Source organism: Trypanosoma theileri (assembly GCF_002087225.1).
Source record: "Trypanosoma theileri isolate Edinburgh chromosome Unknown TM35_Tth_35_V1, whole genome shotgun sequence".
Lineage (NCBI taxonomy): Eukaryota > Euglenozoa > Kinetoplastea > Trypanosomatida > Trypanosomatidae > Trypanosoma > Trypanosoma theileri.
Genome location: NW_021639877.1, coordinates 151,134 through 174,361, shown reverse-complemented (window position 1 = coordinate 174,361; position 23,228 = coordinate 151,134). Strand labels below are relative to the sequence as shown.

At 42.5% G+C, this 23,228-nt stretch overlaps 13 protein-coding genes across 13 annotated transcripts; 7 read left to right on the top strand and 6 right to left on the bottom strand.

Moving 5' to 3' along the window:
- Positions 1-181: 181 nt before the first annotated feature.
- On the bottom strand, positions 182-1,069 carry TM35_000351710 (putative spermidine synthase; the record flags this gene model as incomplete). The annotated part of the gene is made up of 1 exon (XM_029029224.1): positions 182-1,069. One exon carries the CDS (start codon positions 1,067-1,069, stop codon positions 182-184), a length of 888 nt encoding a protein of 295 aa, XP_028879493.1.
- A 236-nt stretch (positions 1,070-1,305) lies between these two features.
- On the bottom strand, positions 1,306-2,100 carry TM35_000351700 (uncharacterized protein; the record flags this gene model as incomplete). The annotated part of the gene is made up of 1 exon (XM_029029223.1): positions 1,306-2,100. One exon carries the CDS (start codon positions 2,098-2,100, stop codon positions 1,306-1,308), a length of 795 nt encoding a protein of 264 aa, XP_028879492.1.
- A 2,534-nt stretch (positions 2,101-4,634) lies between these two features.
- On the bottom strand, positions 4,635-5,054 carry TM35_000351690 (uncharacterized protein; the record flags this gene model as incomplete). The annotated part of the gene is made up of 1 exon (XM_029029222.1): positions 4,635-5,054. The coding sequence occupies one exon, from the start codon at positions 5,052-5,054 to the stop codon at positions 4,635-4,637; it is 420 nt and encodes a 139-aa protein (XP_028879491.1).
- Positions 5,055-5,261: 207 nt separating this feature from the next.
- On the bottom strand, positions 5,262-7,724 carry TM35_000351680 (uncharacterized protein; the record flags this gene model as incomplete). Its single annotated transcript, XM_029029221.1, has 1 exon — positions 5,262-7,724. The coding sequence occupies one exon, from the start codon at positions 7,722-7,724 to the stop codon at positions 5,262-5,264; it is 2,463 nt and encodes an 820-aa protein (XP_028879490.1).
- A 676-nt stretch (positions 7,725-8,400) lies between these two features.
- On the bottom strand, positions 8,401-9,267 carry TM35_000351670 (putative mitochondrial carrier protein; the record flags this gene model as incomplete). The annotated part of the gene is made up of 1 exon (XM_029029220.1): positions 8,401-9,267. One exon carries the CDS (start codon positions 9,265-9,267, stop codon positions 8,401-8,403), a length of 867 nt encoding a protein of 288 aa, XP_028879489.1.
- Positions 9,268-11,568: 2,301 nt separating this feature from the next.
- On the bottom strand, positions 11,569-12,171 carry TM35_000351660 (uncharacterized protein; the record flags this gene model as incomplete). The annotated part of the gene is made up of 1 exon (XM_029029219.1): positions 11,569-12,171. One exon carries the CDS (start codon positions 12,169-12,171, stop codon positions 11,569-11,571), a length of 603 nt encoding a protein of 200 aa, XP_028879488.1.
- Positions 12,172-12,727: 556 nt separating this feature from the next.
- TM35_000351650 (uncharacterized protein) lies at positions 12,728-13,153 on the top strand (the record flags this gene model as incomplete). The annotated part of the gene is made up of 1 exon (XM_029029218.1): positions 12,728-13,153. One exon carries the CDS (start codon positions 12,728-12,730, stop codon positions 13,151-13,153), a length of 426 nt encoding a protein of 141 aa, XP_028879487.1.
- Positions 13,154-15,312: 2,159 nt separating this feature from the next.
- On the top strand, positions 15,313-15,804 carry TM35_000351640 (uncharacterized protein; the record flags this gene model as incomplete). Its single annotated transcript, XM_029029217.1, has 1 exon — positions 15,313-15,804. One exon carries the CDS (start codon positions 15,313-15,315, stop codon positions 15,802-15,804), a length of 492 nt encoding a protein of 163 aa, XP_028879486.1.
- Positions 15,805-16,378: 574 nt separating this feature from the next.
- On the top strand, positions 16,379-17,554 carry TM35_000351630 (uncharacterized protein; the record flags this gene model as incomplete). The annotated part of the gene is made up of 1 exon (XM_029029216.1): positions 16,379-17,554. One exon carries the CDS (start codon positions 16,379-16,381, stop codon positions 17,552-17,554), a length of 1,176 nt encoding a protein of 391 aa, XP_028879485.1.
- A 496-nt stretch (positions 17,555-18,050) lies between these two features.
- On the top strand, positions 18,051-18,641 carry TM35_000351620 (putative target of rapamycin (TOR) kinase 1; the record flags this gene model as incomplete). The annotated part of the gene is made up of 1 exon (XM_029029215.1): positions 18,051-18,641. One exon carries the CDS (start codon positions 18,051-18,053, stop codon positions 18,639-18,641), a length of 591 nt encoding a protein of 196 aa, XP_028879484.1.
- An 85-nt stretch (positions 18,642-18,726) lies between these two features.
- On the top strand, positions 18,727-19,128 carry TM35_000351610 (uncharacterized protein; the record flags this gene model as incomplete). The annotated part of the gene is made up of 1 exon (XM_029029214.1): positions 18,727-19,128. One exon carries the CDS (start codon positions 18,727-18,729, stop codon positions 19,126-19,128), a length of 402 nt encoding a protein of 133 aa, XP_028879483.1.
- A 2,520-nt stretch (positions 19,129-21,648) lies between these two features.
- On the top strand, positions 21,649-22,092 carry TM35_000351600 (uncharacterized protein; the record flags this gene model as incomplete). Its single annotated transcript, XM_029029213.1, has 1 exon — positions 21,649-22,092. The coding sequence occupies one exon, from the start codon at positions 21,649-21,651 to the stop codon at positions 22,090-22,092; it is 444 nt and encodes a 147-aa protein (XP_028879482.1).
- Positions 22,093-22,317: 225 nt separating this feature from the next.
- Positions 22,318-22,617, top strand: TM35_000351590 (uncharacterized protein; the record flags this gene model as incomplete). The annotated part of the gene is made up of 1 exon (XM_029029212.1): positions 22,318-22,617. One exon carries the CDS (start codon positions 22,318-22,320, stop codon positions 22,615-22,617), a length of 300 nt encoding a protein of 99 aa, XP_028879481.1.
- Between the last annotated feature and the right edge of the window lie 611 nt (positions 22,618-23,228).

Below are 23,228 nucleotides of genomic sequence, written 5' to 3'. Positions count from 1 at the left end.
ACCCAAGAAGGACAATAACAAGAATAAAAAAAAAAAAAACAGAGAACTAGTAGATCAAAACGGATAGAGGCACATGTAACCATCATTCGAAAATATTAGAAAAAAACACTTAAGTAAACCACGTACATATATATATATTTATGTTTATATATACAAACACCAAGGAAACATATTTAATTTATTACTTGTTGAGGTGTTCCACGAATCGAGGAAGCACAAAGGCCGCCTTGTGCATATCAGAAGTGTAATACTTCAGATCCTTTGCAAAGGACATCGCCTCAACAGGTCGTAGCGGTTTGGTCACATCAGCATCTGCGTCTTTGCAGCACATGAGGGTACCAATACTGCCGCACGGATATGCGGGTATATAGATCATTCCATACTTTACTGATGCAAAGCCAACCTTGTTCTTAATAAAGTCCCGCATCCCCTCAATGAGATCGCGGTTTAACCAGATTGATTCACCCTGATTGCAGCATATACCTCCAGGCTTGAGGATGCGAAGTACATTGTGATAAAATGCCTCTCCAAAGAGCTCTGAGGCAGGCCCTTCAGGATCTGTAGTGTCAATAATGATCACATCGTAGGTGTTGCTCTGTGCCTCCTTTACGAATGCAGCACCGTCACCCACGAGAACGGTCGCTCGCGGGTCAGAAAACCCGCATGAGATCTGTGGGAAATGTATCTTGCTTTGCTCCATCACAGCCTCGTCAATATCGACAAGCTCACACTTCTTCACAGTATCGTGACGCAGCACCTCCCGCATAACACCGCCGTCCCCACCGCCAATGATGAGCACACGTTCCGGGTTTGGATGCGCGCACAGAGAGGTGTGGGCAAGCATCTCATGGTAAACAAATTCGTCAAAGTCTGTAAGCTGAACACACCCGTCAAGAGTCATTACAGTTCCCCATGGACCCTTGGGGTCGGTCTCGAAAACTGTAAGGTGCTGATACTTTGTCGGTGCATCGTACAGGACCTTGCTTACCTTAAGAGACATCGCCTGTCCAGGCCATTGATCGTTTTCCTCACGAAACCACCCATTAGAAATGAGTTCTGAGCCAGGCATTGGCAAAAAAAAAGTGTATATACCACAAGTAGATTTTTTTCTCAATGTTTTCCCTTTAATATTCAATGTGACAAGGAATAAATAGAAAGAAAAAAAAGATAGAAGCAGAAGGGGAAAAGTTTGCCTTCCGTGAGCAGTACTCAAGAATGTCCAGATCGCCAACGCAACACCTGTGACATGTTGTCCATACATTAAAACCCTCTATCAATCATCGCTCAAACCCCAAACCACATGCATCATGCATAAGCAAATACATTTGCCTGTGCAACAAGAACAACAAGTGCAATGAGGATTAGTGCCTGAAATAAATTAAGAAATGTCTGCGCCCCGCGTGAATTACCTTGCACTTGAATCATGCAGAGGTTCGCCGCAGCCGTCAACATAACCACGACAGGGCCAACCGAACGCACTTCATTAGAAGGTTGTGAGATAACACATATAGGAATGACAATACTGAGAATGACTGAAAAAACCACAATGGTATCCTTCAAAAACGTATGGCATTCCACCTGCAGGAAACCCCTTCCCGTGCCCTTTTTATTTTCTCCGCTTTTCTCATCGTTCTCTTTTATTTTTGTTTCAGTATTACCGGACGTCTGTTGTCTCATCTTTTCATTCGCCAGAACCCCATCAATTCGACGAATAAACACCAGAAAGAACCCATTAGCTGAAAACCAAAGTACCAATGTGAGAACAAGGTCTGCACTTATCTGATGTGCAAGGGATGCTGGTGATCCCGCCTGTCCCAGTCCTCGAAATACATCAAATGCCTCACGCGTTTCACCCGGTCGTGGTTTCAACCTCCGATGCTGTTGAAGTAGTCCCCCACGTGGGGACACAAATGGAACGTCTCCAGCGGTGAACAGAATCAATCCAAGAGACGCCAAATGGCACAGTAGGTAGATTAAGAGCTCTACTGTGATAAAATGCCATATTGGTAGGATAAGCGGTAATGCTTCTCCTTTTGTTGTTTCTTTCGTTACCAAAGATGTACTCTCCGAACCTTTTGTTACCTGTTGTTTCCCTTTCATTTTTTCTTGATATACCTCTTTGATGTTATTTAGCGCAGATACTTAGAACTTAGACCGATATTAGAAGGATCAAAACGAAAAAGATGAATCGATATAAAGAGGGATGCAAATGAAATTAATATTTTTTAAGTTCCATATTATTTTTTTAGTAAAAAAAAGTTCTCAAAAACTTTTATATAACCAAAGTTTTACTTCATGAAATTTATGTGAGTACGCATAGAAACAGAGAGAAAAAAAAAGCAATTTTTCACTCTTAGGCCTATATTGAAACGAAAAAATTAGAATTCATAAATAACAAAACTCAGGTATGATGCGTCATACCCAAGAAAGATACGCACACCTAAAATGCAAAAGACGAGTCGCAACCACATGCAGAAATCTACGATCCGTCACGTTAACGAACAAATAATAATAATAATAATAATAATAATAATAATAATAATAATAATAATAATAATAATAATAATAATAATAATAATAGTAACTATTATTATTATTATTATTATTATTATTATTATTATTATTATAAGAGATCCTCTTCTGAATCCATACACATATATGGTTCTTCTTTGGGAAAGATATCCCCTTTAGGAAAAATAAAATGTATGTTGGCAGCATAGGAAGGCAACCACATTTTCGTATGGTACACTCCCAACACTATTCCAAGCATTTTGAAATGTAATAGAATCACCTTCGTCAATGTCTCACAGAGTACTTAATGTCACCACAATGTGGTGGACGCATAAGATTCCAGACTCAGAACAGCAATCACAGACCGAGAAACACATCCTTTGCAGTTATAATACTGTGATTATCTTCCACCACAACACACGGTCTACACACGATATATGCACAGAGTAAAAATATGACTACCAACACTCTCTAAATCTCGCCATACATCAAAGGATAGTAAATATGGCGGGAAAAATAACTTTTACATTGTGTATAAGGAATTCTTTCAAACAACCAATATCCCCAATAATTCGAATTAACAAAGAATCATATGTTATAAGCTACAAGAGAATAAACACCCATTAAGACTCACGAAGTAGAAGATACCAGACTCCCACTTTCTTCTCAGGTCTATCCGCCCTAAGAAAAATAGGGAGCGTGTGGGTTGGACGATAAAAGAAAAAAAAAAACTCAAAACTCAAACCCTTCCCAAGCGTTTAGTCAGTCACTCTTCGCCCTAAATACCGCAACGAAGAAGTGGTTGGAAAACATGAAACAACACACCCCAACCCAGCAAAAAAAAATAGATCATTAGTAGGTGTACATTCTTCTCACAAGCTTCTAGAAAAACTTCACACGGTGTCACTGTGACTAGTTTACCCCATCCCGCATCTTGGAGGGAAAATAATTCCAGACGACTGAAGAAATGATCGCTCCAATATTTATTATCAAGAGAAAAACGACACACGAAAGCATTTCATACAAGAACCAGATATGCACTAACGCATGAAATGTAACATATAATTAGAAATGGCAATGACGGCTTTTCAGTTCACTCATTACTTCTTTTCGGAAAAATACACCGCCTACATGAAGCTGTGCAAGACATGCTAAAGCAAGTTAAAAGCGAGAAAACCCAACAAATAAAAACACCAAAAATCAGATCTAGAAGTATGAAAAAGTCGTCCCTATATCACTCTATCTCTATTACTTCATACAGACGTACTGGCAACGTCACTGATGTACTCTCCACAAGTGGGAATCCCAGACTCTATTTCAACTTCATATCGTACAACCCAACGCCACGCAATGAAACGCAAGAGTGACTTCACAGGAAAAAAAAAAAATTTCCTGTTTTTACTTTACTGAATTTGTGCGGAGTGGATGTAAAACAGTCACTTGAGTAGGAGAAGGTTGGATGGGAAGTTGATGTATTCATAACGTTTTATTCGTTACGTTCCGAATCTGATGAAACACTACTACCATAACAAGATGACTTATTGACATCTAAACCCAAAGAAACAGCTGTGTGACCCCTTTCATCAGAATCAGCCTAACCGTAAGAATAGAGTGGTATAAATGGTCATGTGGATGTACTGTTATTCTCAGAAATAACAACTTCAGAAGTAGCAAGGCCTGAATAGCACGGGATGGACTACTCAAACTAGGGCTGATATGAGAATTCATTTTTTTTTTTTAATCTTTTGGGGGAGTCCTTGCCTCACATATTGGGCAAAAGAAGAGAAAACACCAAGAAAAATGTTCATGCGTCAAAGGTAGTCAATAAGCCCTTACACAGACTCAAATACGTCACCAACACTACCACCAGAACTACCTTTACAAGAAGAATCTAATAAAACCATATAACAAGTAGTAACGACAAAAAGAAACTAAAAGAATGAAAAAAAAGAGAAAATGCAAAAGAAAATAAAAACAGTATTAAAGTTCAGCGGTTTTACTATTGTTTTATTCACAATAACAAACGTCTAAGACGAAATTAGACTTTTTTTTTCTCTCATCAGAAGAACAGCACTAACAACAAGAACCTTGAAGAATGTGACATTCATCCCCGTTCAACCCCCTCACTGTTTTTCTTCACTTTCATCACACGTGTCAGTCTCCTCATCCTCTGAGGAACCGCTTACTCGTCCTTCCTCCAACCGAATTCTGGATCGTTTCGCCTTTTTTTTGGCTGCTTTAGTCCTCTTTTTTTGTTGTCTGGCGTTGAGCGCGTTCACCTTGTTCTGATGCGCCTTTTCCCGCTCCGTCTTTTCTAATAGGCGGTCAGCCTCAAATTGGTGGCGCTGTCGTCGCTCTGTTTCCCGCTCTTCTGCAAGACGGATGTGTTCGTTGGTTTTTCCACCAGCTCCGGCAATTGTTGACTGTAAACGTGGTAATGAACGTCTTGTTGCAATACTATTCACATACCGCATATGCTCTGCCTGCAGTCGCCGCTCCCGGGCAACCTTTTCCTCCGCTGATAGAGGTGGAAGACCTGTCATCGATCCTCAAACGGCAGACTCTTTTTGCCTTTTCCTCCTCCACTGGTATCTCTAAATTTACCACCCCATTGTATAATTCAAAACAGAGAATGAAAAAAAAGCATTACAACGTAAATAAGAAGGGTATATTATTGAACAGAAGAATACTCTCTTGTATTTTATCCTTCCTTGTCCTTTTTTCTATTTTTCATTAACACTAGAATCCCATCACTTTCTTCCTTTCCTATTTCCTCCTTTCCCCCTCTTTTCTTTCCCAGTCCCATTAACGCCCACATCTCGTGGAAGGGGAAACTCTACAACGGTGGAGGGTGAAACCGTTCCACGTCGTGTTCGTTTTGCTGCTGATGTGGCCTCTGCCGCCATAGTCCTCCCACGTTTTCCTTCCACAGTGTTCTTAACGGGCGTGATACTTTGTATGCAAGACCGTTTAGTTTCACGAGTGGATGACTCGTTTTCTGAGGTCAAAATATTTTCTAATAATACATGTGACTCTTGTTGTTTTTCTTCTGTGGCCGTCGCACCGGTGACTTTCGTGTTTTCACCTCTTCCTTTAATTAAACTCTTCTGCACAGCTGAACGTCCTTTGGGAGGCTGTGGTTGCTCGAAATCACTAACTTTAAGAGGGGGTGGCGGTAGTGGTGGTGGTGAAAGAGAGTTAGCTGATGGTGTGCGAGCAACACGTCGTTTCCGCTGTTGCTCAAGTTCTTCTTGAGCCTTTGTAGCCCATTCATAGTTCTTGTATGATGGAGATGGCGATACAGATAGCACAGCTTCTCCCGTCTCTACCATAGACTTCGGTTCCTTTTGCTGCTCTGGGCAATTAGGCTGGTTAGCATTCACTGCTCCAAGCGATGTGCTAACTGACTTCCTGATCACACTAGAGTCATCTTCTTTGATAGTGGGAGTACTTTTTTTCGATAATTGCAGTTCATTATCAATATCTGCTTCAGGGCTTTTTGAAATAGACACTGAACCCTGTGGTGAAAAAAGAGCCTCTTCTAATAGTAGCTTTGCCGGTTCAGGTGGAGGTTGTACTTGTGATGATTGTGATAGTTGTGACAATCGTGATGGTTTTGATGGTCGTGGTGAGATGAGAAGCTCTTCTGATATTGGATCTGCTGCTTCAGGTGGTGGTTGTGGTGGTGCTGGTGGATGAGAGTTTGACACTGATGACGGGTGGAGGCCGTGTTGATGAAGGGAAATATCTGAAGTATTTTTTAGCACAAATCCTGTCGTTTGAGAACCTAACATACCTGAAGACATGGTATCCTTCTTGACCCCAGCAGAATGTAACTGCCCGTACATACCTGACAATTCACCCACAACTTCACGAGGTCCTGTACAAGAAAAGGAGGGGGGGTTGTATCGCCGCACTCTCCCCTTCGGTGCTTCCTCAGCTGTGGACGACTGCGGTGGAGGCAGTACTTTCTCTTCAGACTCATCAATGCTCCGTCTTGGAGGTGTTTCACTGCAGAACATCTGACGGGGTCGTAACGGAGATACAGAAAACGAGCTGCCCTTTGGAAACTCAGAGGAAGGCGATTCATTCGCCGGAAAATAATCGCGTCGGCTGTCTGAAAAAACAGAGAAATCTTCTTTGGTTAGATTTTCTCCTTCGTGTTCACTTCCTCTTCCTCGCAAATTCTCTGGACGTTTATCCATTCCTACGCTTTCAACCCCAACAATATCACTACAAACTTCTTCATTATCAGTCAGACGTTGAGCCTCCACTGAAATATCCCAGTGTAGCTGCTGAGAGACTGGGGCACCCGTCAACCGGGTTGGGTCTGGCACAGGGTAGTGGGTTTTACTACCACTGCTACTTCCACTTCCATTGTGATGAACAAAAGCAAAACCTCTTCCTTCATCATTCGCTCCTGGATTCAGAACCACACTCGGTTCACTACATATTCCGTTTTCATCTGCAGTGTCCTCTACTTCCTCATTAAGTTGGTTTCTCGTGTCCATCCACTTATCACGTTCTGAGGAAAAAACAAATGTTAAATCTTCAGCCAGTATACGATATGAAGATCCTGAGAAAAGTTCATCGCCATCCCTTGGAGAGCGATTAACCTCCGCGCTTGGGAACGCAGAAGAAGGTACTGAGAAATCTAATGGTGGTGGTGGTGGTGGTGAAAATACAGTACTGTTAACCTGGAGAGTATAGTTATCATTACAGGAATTTTTTGTTGGATTGATTTCATCTGTGCAAGAAACATCTTTCTTTGACTCGGGTGTGTGTTTCAATTTTCTGTAAACGTTCTCAAAAATGAATGAGTCACTTCTTCCTGCATTATGTTTTTTATGCGCTTGTGGTGATCGTTCAGTGTGCCGAGAAAAAGGCTGACAGCCCTCACTACTAATATAGACTCTAGTTGGTTCTGTGGTTAATGATGTTTCAGCAAGAAAATCGTTTTTTCTACTCTCTTCAGAAGAGCTATTCGTCCACAAACGATTTTTGTGTTGTTCTATAATTGGTCTATCCATCTTCTTTTGATTTTGTTCATGCTGCATGTGATATAATAGAATCCGACTAGGTATTGGAGACACCTTTGCCACTCCGTACATTTGTTCCCACAAAAAAAAAGTGGAAGAAGAACGGACGACATCCCGTGGCGTCGCACCCGGCCCATGAAGAGATGTTAATGGGTCAATTTCACTTGGTCCCATTCCCCTTCCCCTTCCCTCCTATCCTCGCGACACTTCTACAATCATAATAATAATAATAATAATAAAAGAAAGAATGGAAAACTAATGCAAAAACAGGAAACTGACAAACAAATATAATAGGTGTACGAACCATGTGATAAAAAAGAAATGTTAAAAAAAAAAAAAAAATGAAAGCAGAGTTTCTTTTTTTTTTTTTTCTTTGAGGAAAACAATACGTTTCTTCCGTCTATTTCTCACTTTTTTCTTTCTTTTCCACACCAAGAGTATCAGAATGCAACAATTGAGAATCACCACATTCATGTATCTTTCGATCCTTTTCAGAGCTGATTCATGACACATTCTTTGCTATTTTCTTTTTTTTTTTTTTTTTGATGAGTAAATACATTTACTCTGGTAGCTTAACAAAAACAAAAATAAATAAATAAATAAATAAATAAATAAATAAATAGGGATCCTTGATAGTAAATTTGAAGGGGAATAATGATAAGAGGGGAGTAAAGAAAAATAATCTTTTATTCATAATTTTCACGTATTTCTCACCTAGTCTAGTTCTTCCTTCCTCACCCTATTCAGTTATTCTGTTCCCGGGGTGGTTTCACAGATCATTTTTTTATCTCTTTCTTTTATCGGAGATATCATTTATTGTACCAAGTTGAAATCAATTAATTTTTTCTATTTAAATTTTTGATGGTGCGGTAACGGAACCGACTGCCTTAAGACGCTCCTTGATCATACCAGCAAATGTTACCATGAACATTGTTTGCCAGGCAGAGAGTCCCATTCTTGGTATTAACCCCGCATAGAAACCGCGTAATCCATATGTCTTGTAGACGAAAGCTGCGCAATTGCGTGTGTTTGCAGTTTTATCTCCCATTGCAACTCGAGCTTGTTGTAGAACTCGAACAACTTCAAAAGGCTGGTTTACGCATCCCAACATACCACCAACAATTCCACAAAGTATCTCTTCTGGAGCGGTCAACTTTTGCCGTCCCACAAATTTCTTGTATTGGTTTGTGAAAGCAACTGCAAAGAACCATCGTAATGCCCAGTTAGTACCCTGTCGACCTGCCATAGCAGGTGCAGAACCATAGGCTTTTCGAAAGCCAGCCTCCCTTAGTAATGTGAAAAGGCTCACTGAACGGTGTTCCGGATGACGATTCTTATACGTCACAACATACGTCATTGGTGACATAACCGTTGTTTGCGCAACACCACCACAGAATCCAGCCAACATACCACCCAATGCACTTTGTGGATTAATACCAACCATAGGTTCCAATTCTAGCGTTAAATTGGTACCGAAAAGGAGAATAGATCCTTTTAACCCGGCCTCTATCATTTTGGCTCCAGTTCCATCATAGAATCGACGCAAACCACCTCGTACCAAAGTCTTAAATTCCTCTGTAGCACTCAACCACGCTCCCTTGGCAAGTCCAGAGATTTGCTGAGTCTTCCAGACTTCAAATGGCATCCCAAGCGTAAACGCTTCGGCACACTGCAGAGCAGCACCAATGGCAATGTCACGCGGATCTCCAGCCCCCATTTTCAAATCAAATAAACTTAGAACTGCCTATCAATATGAACCTTTCTTTTCCCTAATAAACATCACCCACACAAACACCCAAAGAACAAGAATAATGAGGGGAAAAGAAAGAAAAGTATAAATATGAACCCACACAGAAAGAAAAAGATGAACAATACCAAAAAAAAAAAAAAGATTTCGGTTCAATATAAGAAAAAAAAAGGCGTGGACAAGACCCCTACCAATCCAACTGACATTACCGATCCCAATAACACAAATATATATTTGGTAAAAATAAAAATAAAAAGTTTGACATTTTAAAGGCCTGGAAAATAGATAATCAACAAAATTTATATTTACACCCCTTCCCGGCAAAAGGAAAAAAAACACATAAATATATACGAATAATAAAGAAAAAATCCCCCATAAAAAAAAAAAAAAAAAATAGTTCTTTATTAGACAAAAAACAGCACAACCAAATTCCATTCAGTTTGCAGTATACCTCTCAGAATCTCAGAAAAAAAAAAAATAGACAAGAAGAAAAAGATGAAGAAAGAAAAAAGGTCAATAAAAAAAATAAAACACCGAGAACAATCATTCAATATACTCAAATAGTAAACGTATACATGATTTACATTAACGATACCATTCTTTTTAGTATTATTATTGATTATGGTAATGAGAATAATATCAACGCGTTATTTGCATACCTTAAAAATATCTGTAGAACGTCCCGTTCCCCTCGTTACCTTTGTAAAGCATAAATATGTATCTCATCATGTTTACACAGTTTTTTTTCTCGGGGATTTTGTCAGTAACTATTTCTACAGTTTTTTTTTTTAGCTTTACTGCAATAAAAAAAAATACAAAAGCGGAAAAAAAAATAAAGAAACCTTGGGCAAGTACCCAATATATATGAGTAGGGAATAGTAAATATTCATAAAAAGAAAGCAATTTCATATGCAACACATAAAGTGCCAACATGGCGGATTTAAATTTAATAAATAATAGTGATTCCGGTTAAACTTTCTAACTTCTAATGACATTTCATCCGTTATTTGAAAAGAAATATACATTTCCTTGGAGATCATATTTCATTAAATACCAAAAGGAAAAACTCTGCGTCCCACAAGGTGATCAACAATACATCAAAAAAAAATATCCCCACATATTCAGTAAAAAGAAAAAAATACAGACACAAATTAAACAATGGAGAAATCATATTCAGAAAGACTATATATATATATATATTTGTTCCGATCGTTATTATCAAAAAGAACCATCAACCAACAAAAAGATATCCTTGTTTGACCAGAATACAACTTTGATACCCGCGGAGATTCTATGCTTACAAAATAATAATAATAATAATAATAATAATAATAATAATAATAATCATAATCATAATCATAATACCAGAAGCAATATTAAAAACCTCTAGATATGGAAGCAAGAAAAACAGAAGGGGAAAAAGATCTTCCAGGCATTTACTCACAGAGCGTCACTGGCCAATTCACTCATAACAATAAATCATTATATTAAAAAAAAAAAAAACTGGGATACATAAGAATAGTCTTGGCATTTTCGTTGTGTGAGCCATTTACTTTTTAAAAGTAAAAAAAAAAAAAAACACTCATACTGAAAAAGTAAGAAAGAAAAAATAATGTGTCACTATCGTGAAGGGGAGGGGGTGTAGATAATCCTTCAATTATTTTCCTACCACATTATTTTTCTTTTTCTCCTGATAATAAAGAAAGAATAAGGACATTAAGTCATTATCCATTCCTCCCTTTCCTGAGAATTGTCTGCAACACTTCACGAGAAGTACTCTTTACGTGGAGAGGCAGAACGGGTACCGATTTCTGCGTATGGCCATCCAGTGAGCAGAAGTTAGAATATCCACAAAGAGGAGAACACATGAATTTCAAGTGTCTTCAAAAGAAGCACTGAAATTCACAGGTGTATTCGCTGTTTATACCAAGCCGACAATAAAACATAAAAACTTCCAATGTTCTATACCTATTTCAGAGAAAAAAAAAGAAGAAAATAATAATAATAATAATAATAATAATAACAATAATAATAATAATAATAAACGCAATGCAAAAGAAAAAACCAGAATCATACATTTTCCTTCTAGTGTATTCGACATATTCGAACAATTGGATTAAATATCCATATCACGGTCAAAAAAAAAAAAGGAAAGACCATGAATTCAATCTTGCTAACTAACTAACCCCCTTCGAAGAAAAAAAAAAAAACCAACTGATAAAGTCCCTACAAACGTTTACACCCTAGCTACTACATCCTATAATCTATTTGTTACTTAAACTCCGCGTATTGTGGAGCCTGGCCGTACCTGTACCACCAGACACCAAGAGTAATGATAAATGCTCCCAGTGTGGAAGCAAATGTTGAATACCAAATAAGTGCCATAAACTCTTCATCAGTACCTGGACGAGAATTCTGATGCATGGCATTTTCGGTTACACCAACAAGATTCGTGGATTCACAGACAAACAAAACTCTGGTCCATAATTCCTGAATATGTTTTTTATAATCATTACTCATCTTTTTGCTCGTCATGTAACTCGTAAGTCGGCGGACCTCGTATTCATCTTTTGGGATAATACTTCCCATATGATCCAATTCCACCGTATTTGTAATAGTGGCAGCATAACATCCCTTTTTAAAGCTCATTTTATCCTTCATATACTTCTTAACAATATCATGAAAACGAATTTCAGCAGCTGTCCTCACTTTAAGACGAAAAACATGACGTCGGAGAGGATAGTAAACCTTACCCAACTCTTTGTACACAAATTTCTTGGCAAGAGGACTCGTATAGTTGCACATGGGATTTGATTGACCCCCAAAGGTTGCCGTAGCACCCCCAAGGGTCATGTTGCCAAAATTCATCGTCATTTTGTGTAAAGAATTATCCTTGGTTTAACTAAATACCTAACTGAAATATAAACAATAATCAAAAAAAAAAAAAAAACATAAAAACAAAAAAAGTTTAAACACTCAAAGAATGTTCTTAGCTTTACTTCTACCATAAAACAGAAAACAAAAGCAAAACCCTGTGTTTTATAACCCTGAATTGTAGACCCCATCGTGTATTTAAAAAAAAATTCCATTCAAAACGGTTGTCTATTAATACATATTCAAAACTTACGAAATGGAAGTGCTGAGAAGTCACTTTTTAGTCCGTCTCCCGCTCGGGGCGGAGAGGGTCGGGTAGGGTGGACTTTTCAGAAACCTACAAATTAACTAGCTCTTAGGAATAAAAGGAAATAAATTTTTTCCCTGAAACGTCAAAAAAACTGCAGTACAAGATGCATTACCTAAAACGTAAGGCTCGATCATTCTTTTCGCAAGCTGAGAAAGAAAAAAAATCAAACACAATCCCAACTAAAAAAAAAGAAACGAAAAAATTCCTTATCAGTACAACAGTGGCTAAAAACCAAAGAAAAAAAAAATGCAAACACCTCGAAAAAAGAAAATAAAAACACATCCATACAAACTCAGACGAAAAACCATCAACCTTGAACGCGGAAACCGCGCCGCCGCAACCCCGGTGATGCAGACAGGGAAACCCCACCCGAAACCACAGACCCCGACCCACACCCCAAACCACAACTCGGACCGGCACCGAAAAAAAGACACAACAGGTACGAGGGCCTCCTCCAAAACCGGCGGGGTGGAGGGCTCTGCCCACGTGTTGGCGGCCTTCCCGGCCCAACGCCGCCTGCGGGAGCCCCATTGGGAGGGGGAAGCAAAAAAGAAAAGGAAAAAAGGGGTGCCAGCAGCCGCGCCCCACCCCGCGCCGCCCCCGCTTCAAAATTTCCCGTCGCCCCTTGATTTTTCCGGAAGCCCGAGGTGGGGGAGGCAGGGTTTGCCGTGATGAAAGGGCGTTGCCGGGCGTGTCTCTTTTTTTATTGTTGTTTTATTTTATTTTTTTGGCGCGGGGTGGGGTGCAGGGTGCGGGGCTTGGGGCCGGGACGGAAGCCGAATGGTGTTTTGTTATTGGCTTTGCTGGGTTGTCACGGCCGTGTTGCGCCGGCCCAGTGGTCTAGTGGCATGATTCTCCCTTAGGGTGGGAGAGGTCCCGGGTTCAATTCCCGGCTGGGCCCAACTTTTTCTCCAAACCACTTTAACCCTTAGATGCAGTAAATGGGCCAAATTTCTATTGTTTTTTTTTTATTTCTACCTCTCGTTAGCTTTATTGTTTTCATGTTGTTGTTGTTGTTATTCATATGAATTTCCTTCTTGGAAAAGAAGGAAAGAAATGGGAATATTCGTAGCAAAGGATAGCATCCACAACGCTAATGAGTTACTCTTTTCCTTGAAGCTTGCGCGAAGGATGGCCAAGCCTTGCGTTAATAGGAATTGAACCGTATATGGGATTTGGTCTCGGGAATATGTTTTTTTTTTTTTTTAACCCTCAAATGCTGTCAAACATAAGTTTTTGAAGGCTTACCAAACCCAACCATCTCCGCCCTGAGCGGAAGGAGTGTTAAAACGGTTTCCCAGCACACCTCCATTCCCTCAGTTCCGTTAAATTATAAGGGGGAATAACCATTGTGGGAAAATATTGAAATATTGAAATCCATTTATGATTCGCAAGAAAAGAAGGGGTCAAGTCACAAAATAAAAGTAATGTGTTTCTTTTTTTTAGAAAAAAAAAAAAAAAAAAAAAAAATTTACCAAACCTCCATTTTCATTTCGTTCGCTGGAATCAACGTTATGGCCCTTCTAGCTCAGTCGGTAGAGCGCACGGCTCTTAACCGTGTGGTCGTGGGTTCGAGCCCCACGGAGGGTGTTTTCTCGCTTAGAACTAAAAAAATTTTATTCGTTTAATTTTTTAGTATATTTTTATTTTTATTTTATGTTTTTCTGGTCCCGTCACAGCTGTACCTCTTCTGTATGAAGCATAGTTAGGGAGTATTGCATGAAAAAGGAAAAAAAAAAGTAGTTTACAATTCGGTTATCCTCAAAGAAGAAACGAGTTATAGGTGTAAGAATATAATAGCGTAAATTTAAAAAAAAAGATAACCCTCATTTATTTAATTTCACGTTGACAAAAGATTCTCGTTCCTTTCCTTCTTTTCCAAGAAGGAAATTCATATGAATAACAACAACAACAACATGAAAACAATAAAGCTAACGAGAGGTAGAAATAAAAAAAAAAACAATAGAAATTTGGCCCATTTACTGCATCTAAGGGTTAAAGTGGTTTGGAGAAAAAGTTGGGCCCAGCCGGGAATTGAACCCGGGACCTCTCCCACCCTAAGGGAGAATCATGCCACTAGACCACTGGGCCGGCGCAACACGGCCGTGACAACCCAGCAAAGCCAATAACAAAACACCATTCGGCTTCCGTCCCGGCCCCAAGCCCCGCACCCTGCACCCCACCCCGCGCCAAAAAAATAAAATAAAACAACAATAAAAAAAGAGACACGCCCGGCAACGCCCTTTCATCACGGCAAACCCTGCCTCTCCCACCTCGGGCTTCCGGAAAAATCAAGGGGCGACGGGAAATTTCAAGGGGGAAAATTATCAAAACACAACAGATATTCTCACTCTGCGTGGCGGGAAAGTGTTGCAAACTATTCTGTCGCTTTCCGCTCCCGAGCGGGGTTCTCTATTGAAAGAGGAGGCAAACTAATAAAAATATTTTATCTTTCTCTCTTTGTTTTTTTTCTTTTTTGAAAGCTTGCGAAAAAAATGGCAAAGCCTTACTATATGGAGCAACAATTTTGGATGGGGTCTTGGTAAACCAAATTCTACTTCTTTTATCTTTACAGTCTGCCTAACTGTAAGTTTCTGAAAAGCAAGTTTACAAGGAAGGAAAATGTTGACGCCGACTCTTCCCTCTTATTTATCAGGAGAGCGGATGACAAGTACACAAGTATTGAAAGAGTTTGTGTGCCACAACGGTCCAACAGCGTTTACATTTGAAATGCGACCATCTCACGCTCCCATTTAAGTTATATCGTCGAGGGGTATGTTAACCTTAGAACATGATTCATTCAAGGTACTCAAAGGAGAGAGGATACCTGTATGGACCGGGATACCTTGCACCTCTCCATTCTCAGGTTTAACATGCCGGGAAAGCAAGATTTTATGCAGGCTTTTGAAGCAGCACGAGCACGTTTCAGCGCCGAATGGGCATTGCTGGAGGAGAAACAGCCACCATTATACCAACAGTATGAGGGCATGCGTGCCCAGTTACAGGACCAAACCTCTCGTGTCCAACAGGACGCAAACATGCAACCCCAGCAAATGCAACAGCAAGTGGCACAGACGTGCCAAGAAGCCGAAGCTGGCAAAGCGTATCAAGAGGAATTGCAGGCGCATATTGGCCAACCGCAGGAGCAATTACAACAGAAGGACACACAAATGATGGAAACACAGTCGCAACTAGCGGTGGCGATCGAACAATCACAACGCCAAGGACAACAGAATGGTTCTGATGAAATTCACAGTACCGCACCTCAGATTCACCCAAAACGATACACTAATGTAACGTATAAGGCATGTAGAACGGAATAGTTTGTTTCCGATACGGGGGTGAGTGCCCCGCGGAGCCTCCCTGGGGAACACGGGAACTAAGCCAACCATTCTGGATTGAGCAAGTAAGACCTGAAGAGCGTATCCGAACTTTTGCAGGCGTAATGAATTATTTGCTGCAGACTTCACCCAGCAAATTTTTGACTGCATACAGGGAATTTTTTCCTGCTCCATCAAATCCCGGTTTGCTTTATAACGATGCATGGAATAACTTCGCGCAATGGGCCCACGACATGCGCAACGAAGAACTGACCCCACAGAAGGCCAACCTGGGACGACAGTTATACACACAGCTCAAGGCAATATAAACGGCAAAGGATTTCCCAGGAGTGAAGACACACGACATCAGGGAGACCATGGCCCAGCCTCTGCGAAAAGGTGATCCATTCATACAAGTTGCATTTAAGTTGCGGAAGAAAAATTAAGCACCACCACCCAGCAAGACAAAATGTTTCAGATGTCGTCGCATCGGGCATTACAGCTCGACGTGCCGTGTACAATTACAAAAAGAAACTTTTAAGCCAAAAAAAAAAAACGATATTCGGCCCTGGAAACAATGAATACTGAGGCCAGGGCAAGCAGGATATGTACGAAAGGAACTTTTTCACGATTGGACACGCCCACAAAACACCGTGGTATTCTTCCGATCACATGTCCAAACGGTAACGCAACACATAATAACAGGAAATGTACCGGGACACGCGACACAACTACACCCACAGCAAGGAATCTTCCAATCGTCACTTCTCCCTCAGGGAACGACATCAAAAAACGAGTTTACGTTAATTCCAGCGCGCTCTCACGATCCGTACATCGTGGCGCTGGCATCAGAGGCCAACCACATAGAAAAGGGCATGTGGACCCGCACAACATGGGAACAACGGGGTTCCATACTACGAAAATTCATACAGTTTACAGTGCAGAAAAACCTAGACACGACAGAAGAAAATACTCCGCTACTTATCGTAAGTTTGCAATTGGTAAAAACCAGCGCGATTCAATATACGCGCACACTGATCGGCATGATGGCGTCAGGGAGAACGACCACTCAAATGTTTTTAATGGGTTGGCAAAAAACGGCAGCACAGGACCCGTTAAAACAAGCACGTCCAATGTGAAGATGGGAATTGGATATGACAAGCGATGCTCTTACAAAGGAAAGAAAAAGAGTGGCTTTAAGACTGGCATGAGTTACAGCGAGTCGATGGGGAGAAATAACACAACTCCAAAAACAAAATTTCGTACCGCACGATCAAGATCCAGATGCCATAATAGTGGATTGGGGGTTTTACCAAAAACCCTCAAGAGCGACCCCCACAGGGCAGCGAGGTATGCAGTCATCGGAGAGGACGACGCACGACGGGTAAAAACAGTCGAGAAAGAGATGGAGGGAGACGAAAAATTTAATGACAATAACCACAAAAGAGATGGAAAATATTCTTCGCCCCTACGGAATGACAGCTCACTCCATAAAGAGAGGAGCATTGGCCCACGCCGCGGCAGAAGTGGTCGAACACAATCTCGATCCACGATTGCTAACTCAGCTGGGGAAACATGCCGACCCCATGGAACTCTCACGCAGCACGGTACGATATCTAGGCCATTGGGCCGCAACAATAAACAAGCCAGCACACCTGACATCACTGATGTAAGCAATTTGGAAAAATGGGCAACAGCCAGCCGGAGATTACCACAACATCCTGAACAAGGCATTAACAACCCTTTTAAATGACACACCATACTTCAACGCTCCAATCGAACTCGAGTGGCAACACAAGAAGATGAGGAACGATTACCGTTGCGACAAATAGACGTAGGAACACTTTCCACTAAATGGATAAGAAAGTGAATGAACGAGAAAGCCAGGAGGCGTTGGGATACAGTATGGGGCATTATGGGAAAACCCATGATACTGTTGAAGGATCATGAATGAAGTTTACGAATTAATAACTATGATGCACAGCGTATGAAGGAAGCAGGTATTATTTGTACAGCTTCATCACACCCAACCACAGGATGGGTAGTGCCTTTTACAGTAGTGGAGGAAAAACCTTCCGGACACAGAAGGCGATTCATCGCGTGGCCAAGAGAAAAGAATGATAAGGATGATTATGAGGCCGATGTTCCTCTGGGACACATTTCCCGATACCTGGATGTCGTTTGCGACGAAACTACAACATTATTTGATTTAAAGGCATCATTTTTTTTAGGTAGCCCTGCCAGTTAACATGCACGCAAGTTTCTGTTGCCGCACGGAATTAGGAGAACTAGTAGAGTTCACTCACCTTCCCATGGGCTATAAATGTAGCCCTGAGATTTTAAACACTATTACAAGAGTATTCTCCGGCGAACCGGAATTGGTAATGCCACAGTATGCGGCACCCAAAAAGTTAAAAATACAAGTTTGGATTGATGACACCAGAATCAGTGGTCCATATGGTAAGGTGAAAGCTTGGGGAGAGCAAGTCTTGCATAATATGCAAAAAATGCGGGGCCACCATAGGAGAGCAGAAGTTTCAAACGAAAGAATACGATTTCATCGGGGTGCACTTCAACCACGAGGACAACACGATTTCTTTAAGCCAAAAGACATTAAGAAGGTTGAGAGGGACACCGTCGCTGGAAAAGATGACGGTGAAAGAATTGGAGAGTACGGTTTCACGCATGATGTATGCAGGGGGCGTAAGGAACGAATCTGCTTTTCCTCATTACTTCTTCTTAAAGATAGTGCGTCGACGCTTATCAAGTTTAAATCGAGGTTTATTGCAACCCCAAAACCAGGCAAATTTACCATCCAATGCGAAGGTCATTGGGGATAACTGGTTTAAAAAACTGTTAAAGAACTAACCGGTTCATCCACCACACGTCTTGCCCTCCACGGCAACTCTGGTGACAGACGCATCTATGTACGGATGGGGGGCGTTGTTATTTAAGGATTCAGGGGAGGTTTTGGCCGCAGGGGGCGCTTGGAGGCGCTCACCTGAGATGATTTCCCAGGCAGAGGCACGGGCCGTTCATCTGGCTTTACGAGAGTTTAACATGCATTTGGCAGGTCCCTTGGATATACGCGTTGACAACACAACGGTTATGAATATTATGCAAAAAAAGAACACACATTCAGAGGTATTAGTTGCGGAAGTCGGCGCCATAGAAAAAGTTCTTCGATCACACGGCATAAGTGCTACTTGGAGTTACGTATCTTCAGAGCATAATCCAGCACACAGAATATCTAGAGGAGAACACATCAAACAATTAGATGTAGCGAAGGGGTGGAACTTGCGATGGGGAGAGCGGGAGGCGGGTTAAAAGGGTTTGTCAGCGCTTCAATTTCGTTAGTTCTGTTATGTATTAGAAAACATCATCTGGAAAAGTTTTTGGTTTAGGTATTTACTAAAGCCATAGAACATGTAAGGAGAGGTACGGAAAATAAGTATTTTCTCTTTCGTTATTTATTTCTTTCTTAAAGGGGAAGTAAGGCTAGGGTGTTCTTCTCGACGATTTGTCTGGCAAACCCTCCAAAACCCGTTGGGGACTTGTCGGTATGGGTTTGGAAAATCTGTGTTGCAGGGGCTGTTTGTGGTTGTCGCCAATGGGCGAAGGCCTAGTTCCAGACCCGTTCGGATGCCTGGGGTAGTGTTCTTGTTCTGTGCGAGTTCCGGTGGTGTCGCGCAGTCGGAGCGACCTTCAACCATCCCTGTGGAATAATCCCACCTTCGCTATAGAGCGATTCTGAAAGAATATCTATTTTTTTTTCTCTGGCACCATGCTCTTGCAATACCTATTTGCTTTTTTATTGTTATTATTATTATTACCATTCGCGCCTTTAAGACTGTAACTCCAATGGTAAGACTGTTATCCTACCAACTCGGGCAATTTCATTATTGACTTACAAGTGATGTTATAGAAGAAGATCCCATTGTTTTTGTGGGGTCCTCAAGCTTTTATAATATATGTTTTGTTATTTTTGTCATTTTTTGTTTTTGGTTATTTGGTTTTTCTTAGTTTAAAATTTTGTTCTATATTTGTGTTAAAACCGTTCCCTCGCAAGAGAACCAGTCTACGAGAAAACTCCACTCACACCTTCGCTACCCAGAGCCCGTCCTCAGGTCTCTCTCTTTTTGCGTATTTAATTCTCCTCAATAAAGTCCTATATGTTTTGTTCCTTCTCGGGCGGCCGGCGACAGACATTTTTTTCGTACGATTCCATCAGGTCTTCCATAATTGAAGGTATTGCCAGTTCTAATGTGCGGGGGAGGGCTTGCAGGGGGAGGTAGGCTGTGTAGGGTTTCTTGGGTGAAAAGAGAGGGATATAGCGTAGTTCCGCTCCACCGCAATAAGGAACTGTGCTAACCGCTTAGAAAAACATAGTTTCTTCAGGGGTATATCATCAACTATCGCAAATTGAACTCGCAGTGGATGAAGAGCGGGGCAACTCAAGAGATGCAGAGCTGTTTCTTCGCATTCGTCGCGTTGGCTGGTGTGCGCATGAGTGGGTTGATACCCGTGTCGTGGCATTCGGTGTAGAGTTAGGCTTGACTTACTCATATATCGACGGCCGCATGAGGGGCAGACTGATACTGGGGGGTTCTTGTTTTTGTTTTTTTGTATCGTGCAGTAGTGAAATTCGTTTTTTTGTTTGTATTTCCCTTTCCATCATGGAATTTTCTCCAGTGGACGTAGAACTTCTGGAATACTCCACATTGAACTTTTTCTGTCTTCTCACACTCCGATGGAGAAGAATCCCGCCGGCGTTTTTTATTTCGCGGAAAGGTTACCTGTATTGTTGCTGGCAGAATTGGGGTTCCAGGTGGATGTTTAAACTTTTTGTGGCATGCGAGAGCTCCAGTGTTGCCGAAGTCGCGGCGGCAAAATTCGCATCGTAGCGGAGCAGGCTGTGGGATGAGTTGGGTGCGAGGTGCGTCTTTTTTGGGGTTCTCAGGATGTTTTGCTCTAATATGGGATTTAAGGTCTGTTTTAGAGCGCGCTACCATATCACATTTGTAACAGGGAAATGCCGATTCCTCTGGTATCGGTTCGTCGGTTATCGGACGTTTTCTCTCTGGGACAGGGCACGCGGCATTGCGCATGTGTCTTAGGTGAAGCGTTAATCCATTTTGAAGCGGAAATGTTCGTTTACACATGCTGCGGGCAAACGGATGGAGTTTTGCTTTAGGCGAAGTGGGACGGGGTAACGTTGTGGCCGAAGGTGGCGGAGGTTCTGGCGGGATGTCCGGCGGAGGTGGCTCATGGGGGAATTTGATCTTCCAGAGCGCATCGGCTCCGTTGAACCCATGTTTGTTGACCATATGTGCTACTGCGGCGCTCCTGCATGAGTATTGCGCCCCACATTCTCTAAAGGAAACCGGCTTTTTTGGTTTGAATAACCCCTTCGGGTCGTTATGATGCCGTGGAGGTTGATTCGTTTTTTCTTCTTCTGGGGCGGTAAAAGATTTGGGTGGGGAAAACATGGGCCCAGCCGGGAATTGAACCCGGGACCTCTCCCACCCTAAGGGAGAATCATGCCACTAGACCACTGGGCCGGCGGGCGAACTTCCTAGACCCGTTCCGGCGAAAGCGTTATTTGAAAAACAATCGTCAGAAATAATTCCAAGTTGAAAACGCGGTAGGCCACAAAAGGATCACGACGACCGGGAGGGGAAATAAGGCGTCAGACGTGGCGCTCCCTAAAGAATTTCTTGTGGCCAATCAGGTGGCGCCCCACCCTGGAGTGGGGGCAACAAACGCATTGCAAGCCGCGGCGCGGCCATCGGCGATTTCGATTCTGGTGGGAATAAAAGTTTTTCGGCCCTCCCGAACCCCACCGTCATGGCGCAGGGCCCGCTTCCCAAAATCCACTGCGAAAAAAAAAAAAAACTTTGCAGAGACTTTTTGGTATTAGAATCCAAAAAGAAATGTGAAGGGGCGCTTCGCCTCTGGGGTTGGAAGTGGCTGCGAGGTTTCCGGGGCCGTTTTGCCGGCGTGGGGAACCTTCTTTCCAAACCCCGGCCATGGCGGCAGAATGCGCCCCTCACCTCCCGATCGCACCCTCGAAGTTTTCGCCACGATACAAAACCAAGATTGCTCCCTCATAAAACCGCTCGGTTGGATAATGATGCCTTTGCCGAAACCCGACGTCGAGACGTCCCCGCCCGCCGTCGAAGGGAAAAAAAAAAACCGGAACGCTTTCGACATTCAAGGGGTTCCTCCATGAAACCCCCGAACGCGTTCAGGCCGATTGCCCCAACAATAATAAAAAAAATCTTGGCCTGAAAACGACGGATCCCGCTGCCGCCCCTCTCTTCCGGAAAGGCAGCCCCACCGGGCCTCCACCAAAACCCGAGGCCGCAGGACCCCCGCGCCCCAGGGGAAGGAGGACGAACGGATTCGAAGGAAACTCGGGAACACCGGGAGGGGGCTCGAAACGAAGAGCCCGTGGGGCAAAAAATCGCCCCGAAAAGGTTGGCCCGACGAATTTCACCCCGGGGGTTTGGCCGCATGGGGCAGTCGGTTCCCTCCGATTCCCTTTCCTCGCCCCCGGCCGAAAGGAAAAAAGGGCAGCCAACCGCCAGGGGCCCTTCGTTCAAAAGCAAGAAAGCCCCGGACTTCAGCCATTTACATCCGGACACGGAAGCCTCCATCAGACCAACAAATAGATGCAGTGAACGAAAAAAAAATTTCATCCATACACAACAAATGAATGCAATGATTCTGGGGATTGTGACGAGATTGAAATGCCGGCTTCAACCGCTGCTGTCTTCATCGCGGGTTCATCCGATAAATGCCAAAGGACCGTAAAATCCACCAGAACAAGCACCACCCCATCCCGGGAAGAGAAATAAAGTTGCAGACCTTCAATATATGTCCCTAAAAACAGATCAAGAGTAGCAACGATATCATGGTTGCAAACAGTAGCCTGACGTTAAAAAAGACGCACGAAGAACACAAGGGACAAATGCAATCACATGAAATGTTATGTTTGCAATTCCAAGAGATGGCTATAGTGAAGTTCGCCGCGGCGATCTCGTCCAGCAACGTGCCCTGGAGAAGTAGAGCAACTGCATAACCAAATTCAACGGCTGGACAAAGGACATCGGCCGCCACCCATGGAAACGCAATAGCAAATACAGCGTCCGGGAGTCCTGGTTTTCCAGTGGCCGTTGGGACCCCTGGTACCGTTGGCACTCCCGGTAGCGTTGGCTCTTCTGGGAATGTTGGCACTCCCGGGACCGTTGGTAAACCTGGGAATGCTGCTGCTTTCGGGACTGGTGTCTTTCCCACGCCTTGCTGAACTGGGTGCTGCCGCGCGGCGGGCAGCTGAAGGCACACCAGGGTGCAGACAACCATAACCAACAGGGCGCGGCACACAGAAATGGTGGACATACCTTGTTTTTTCTTTTGCTTGAGTT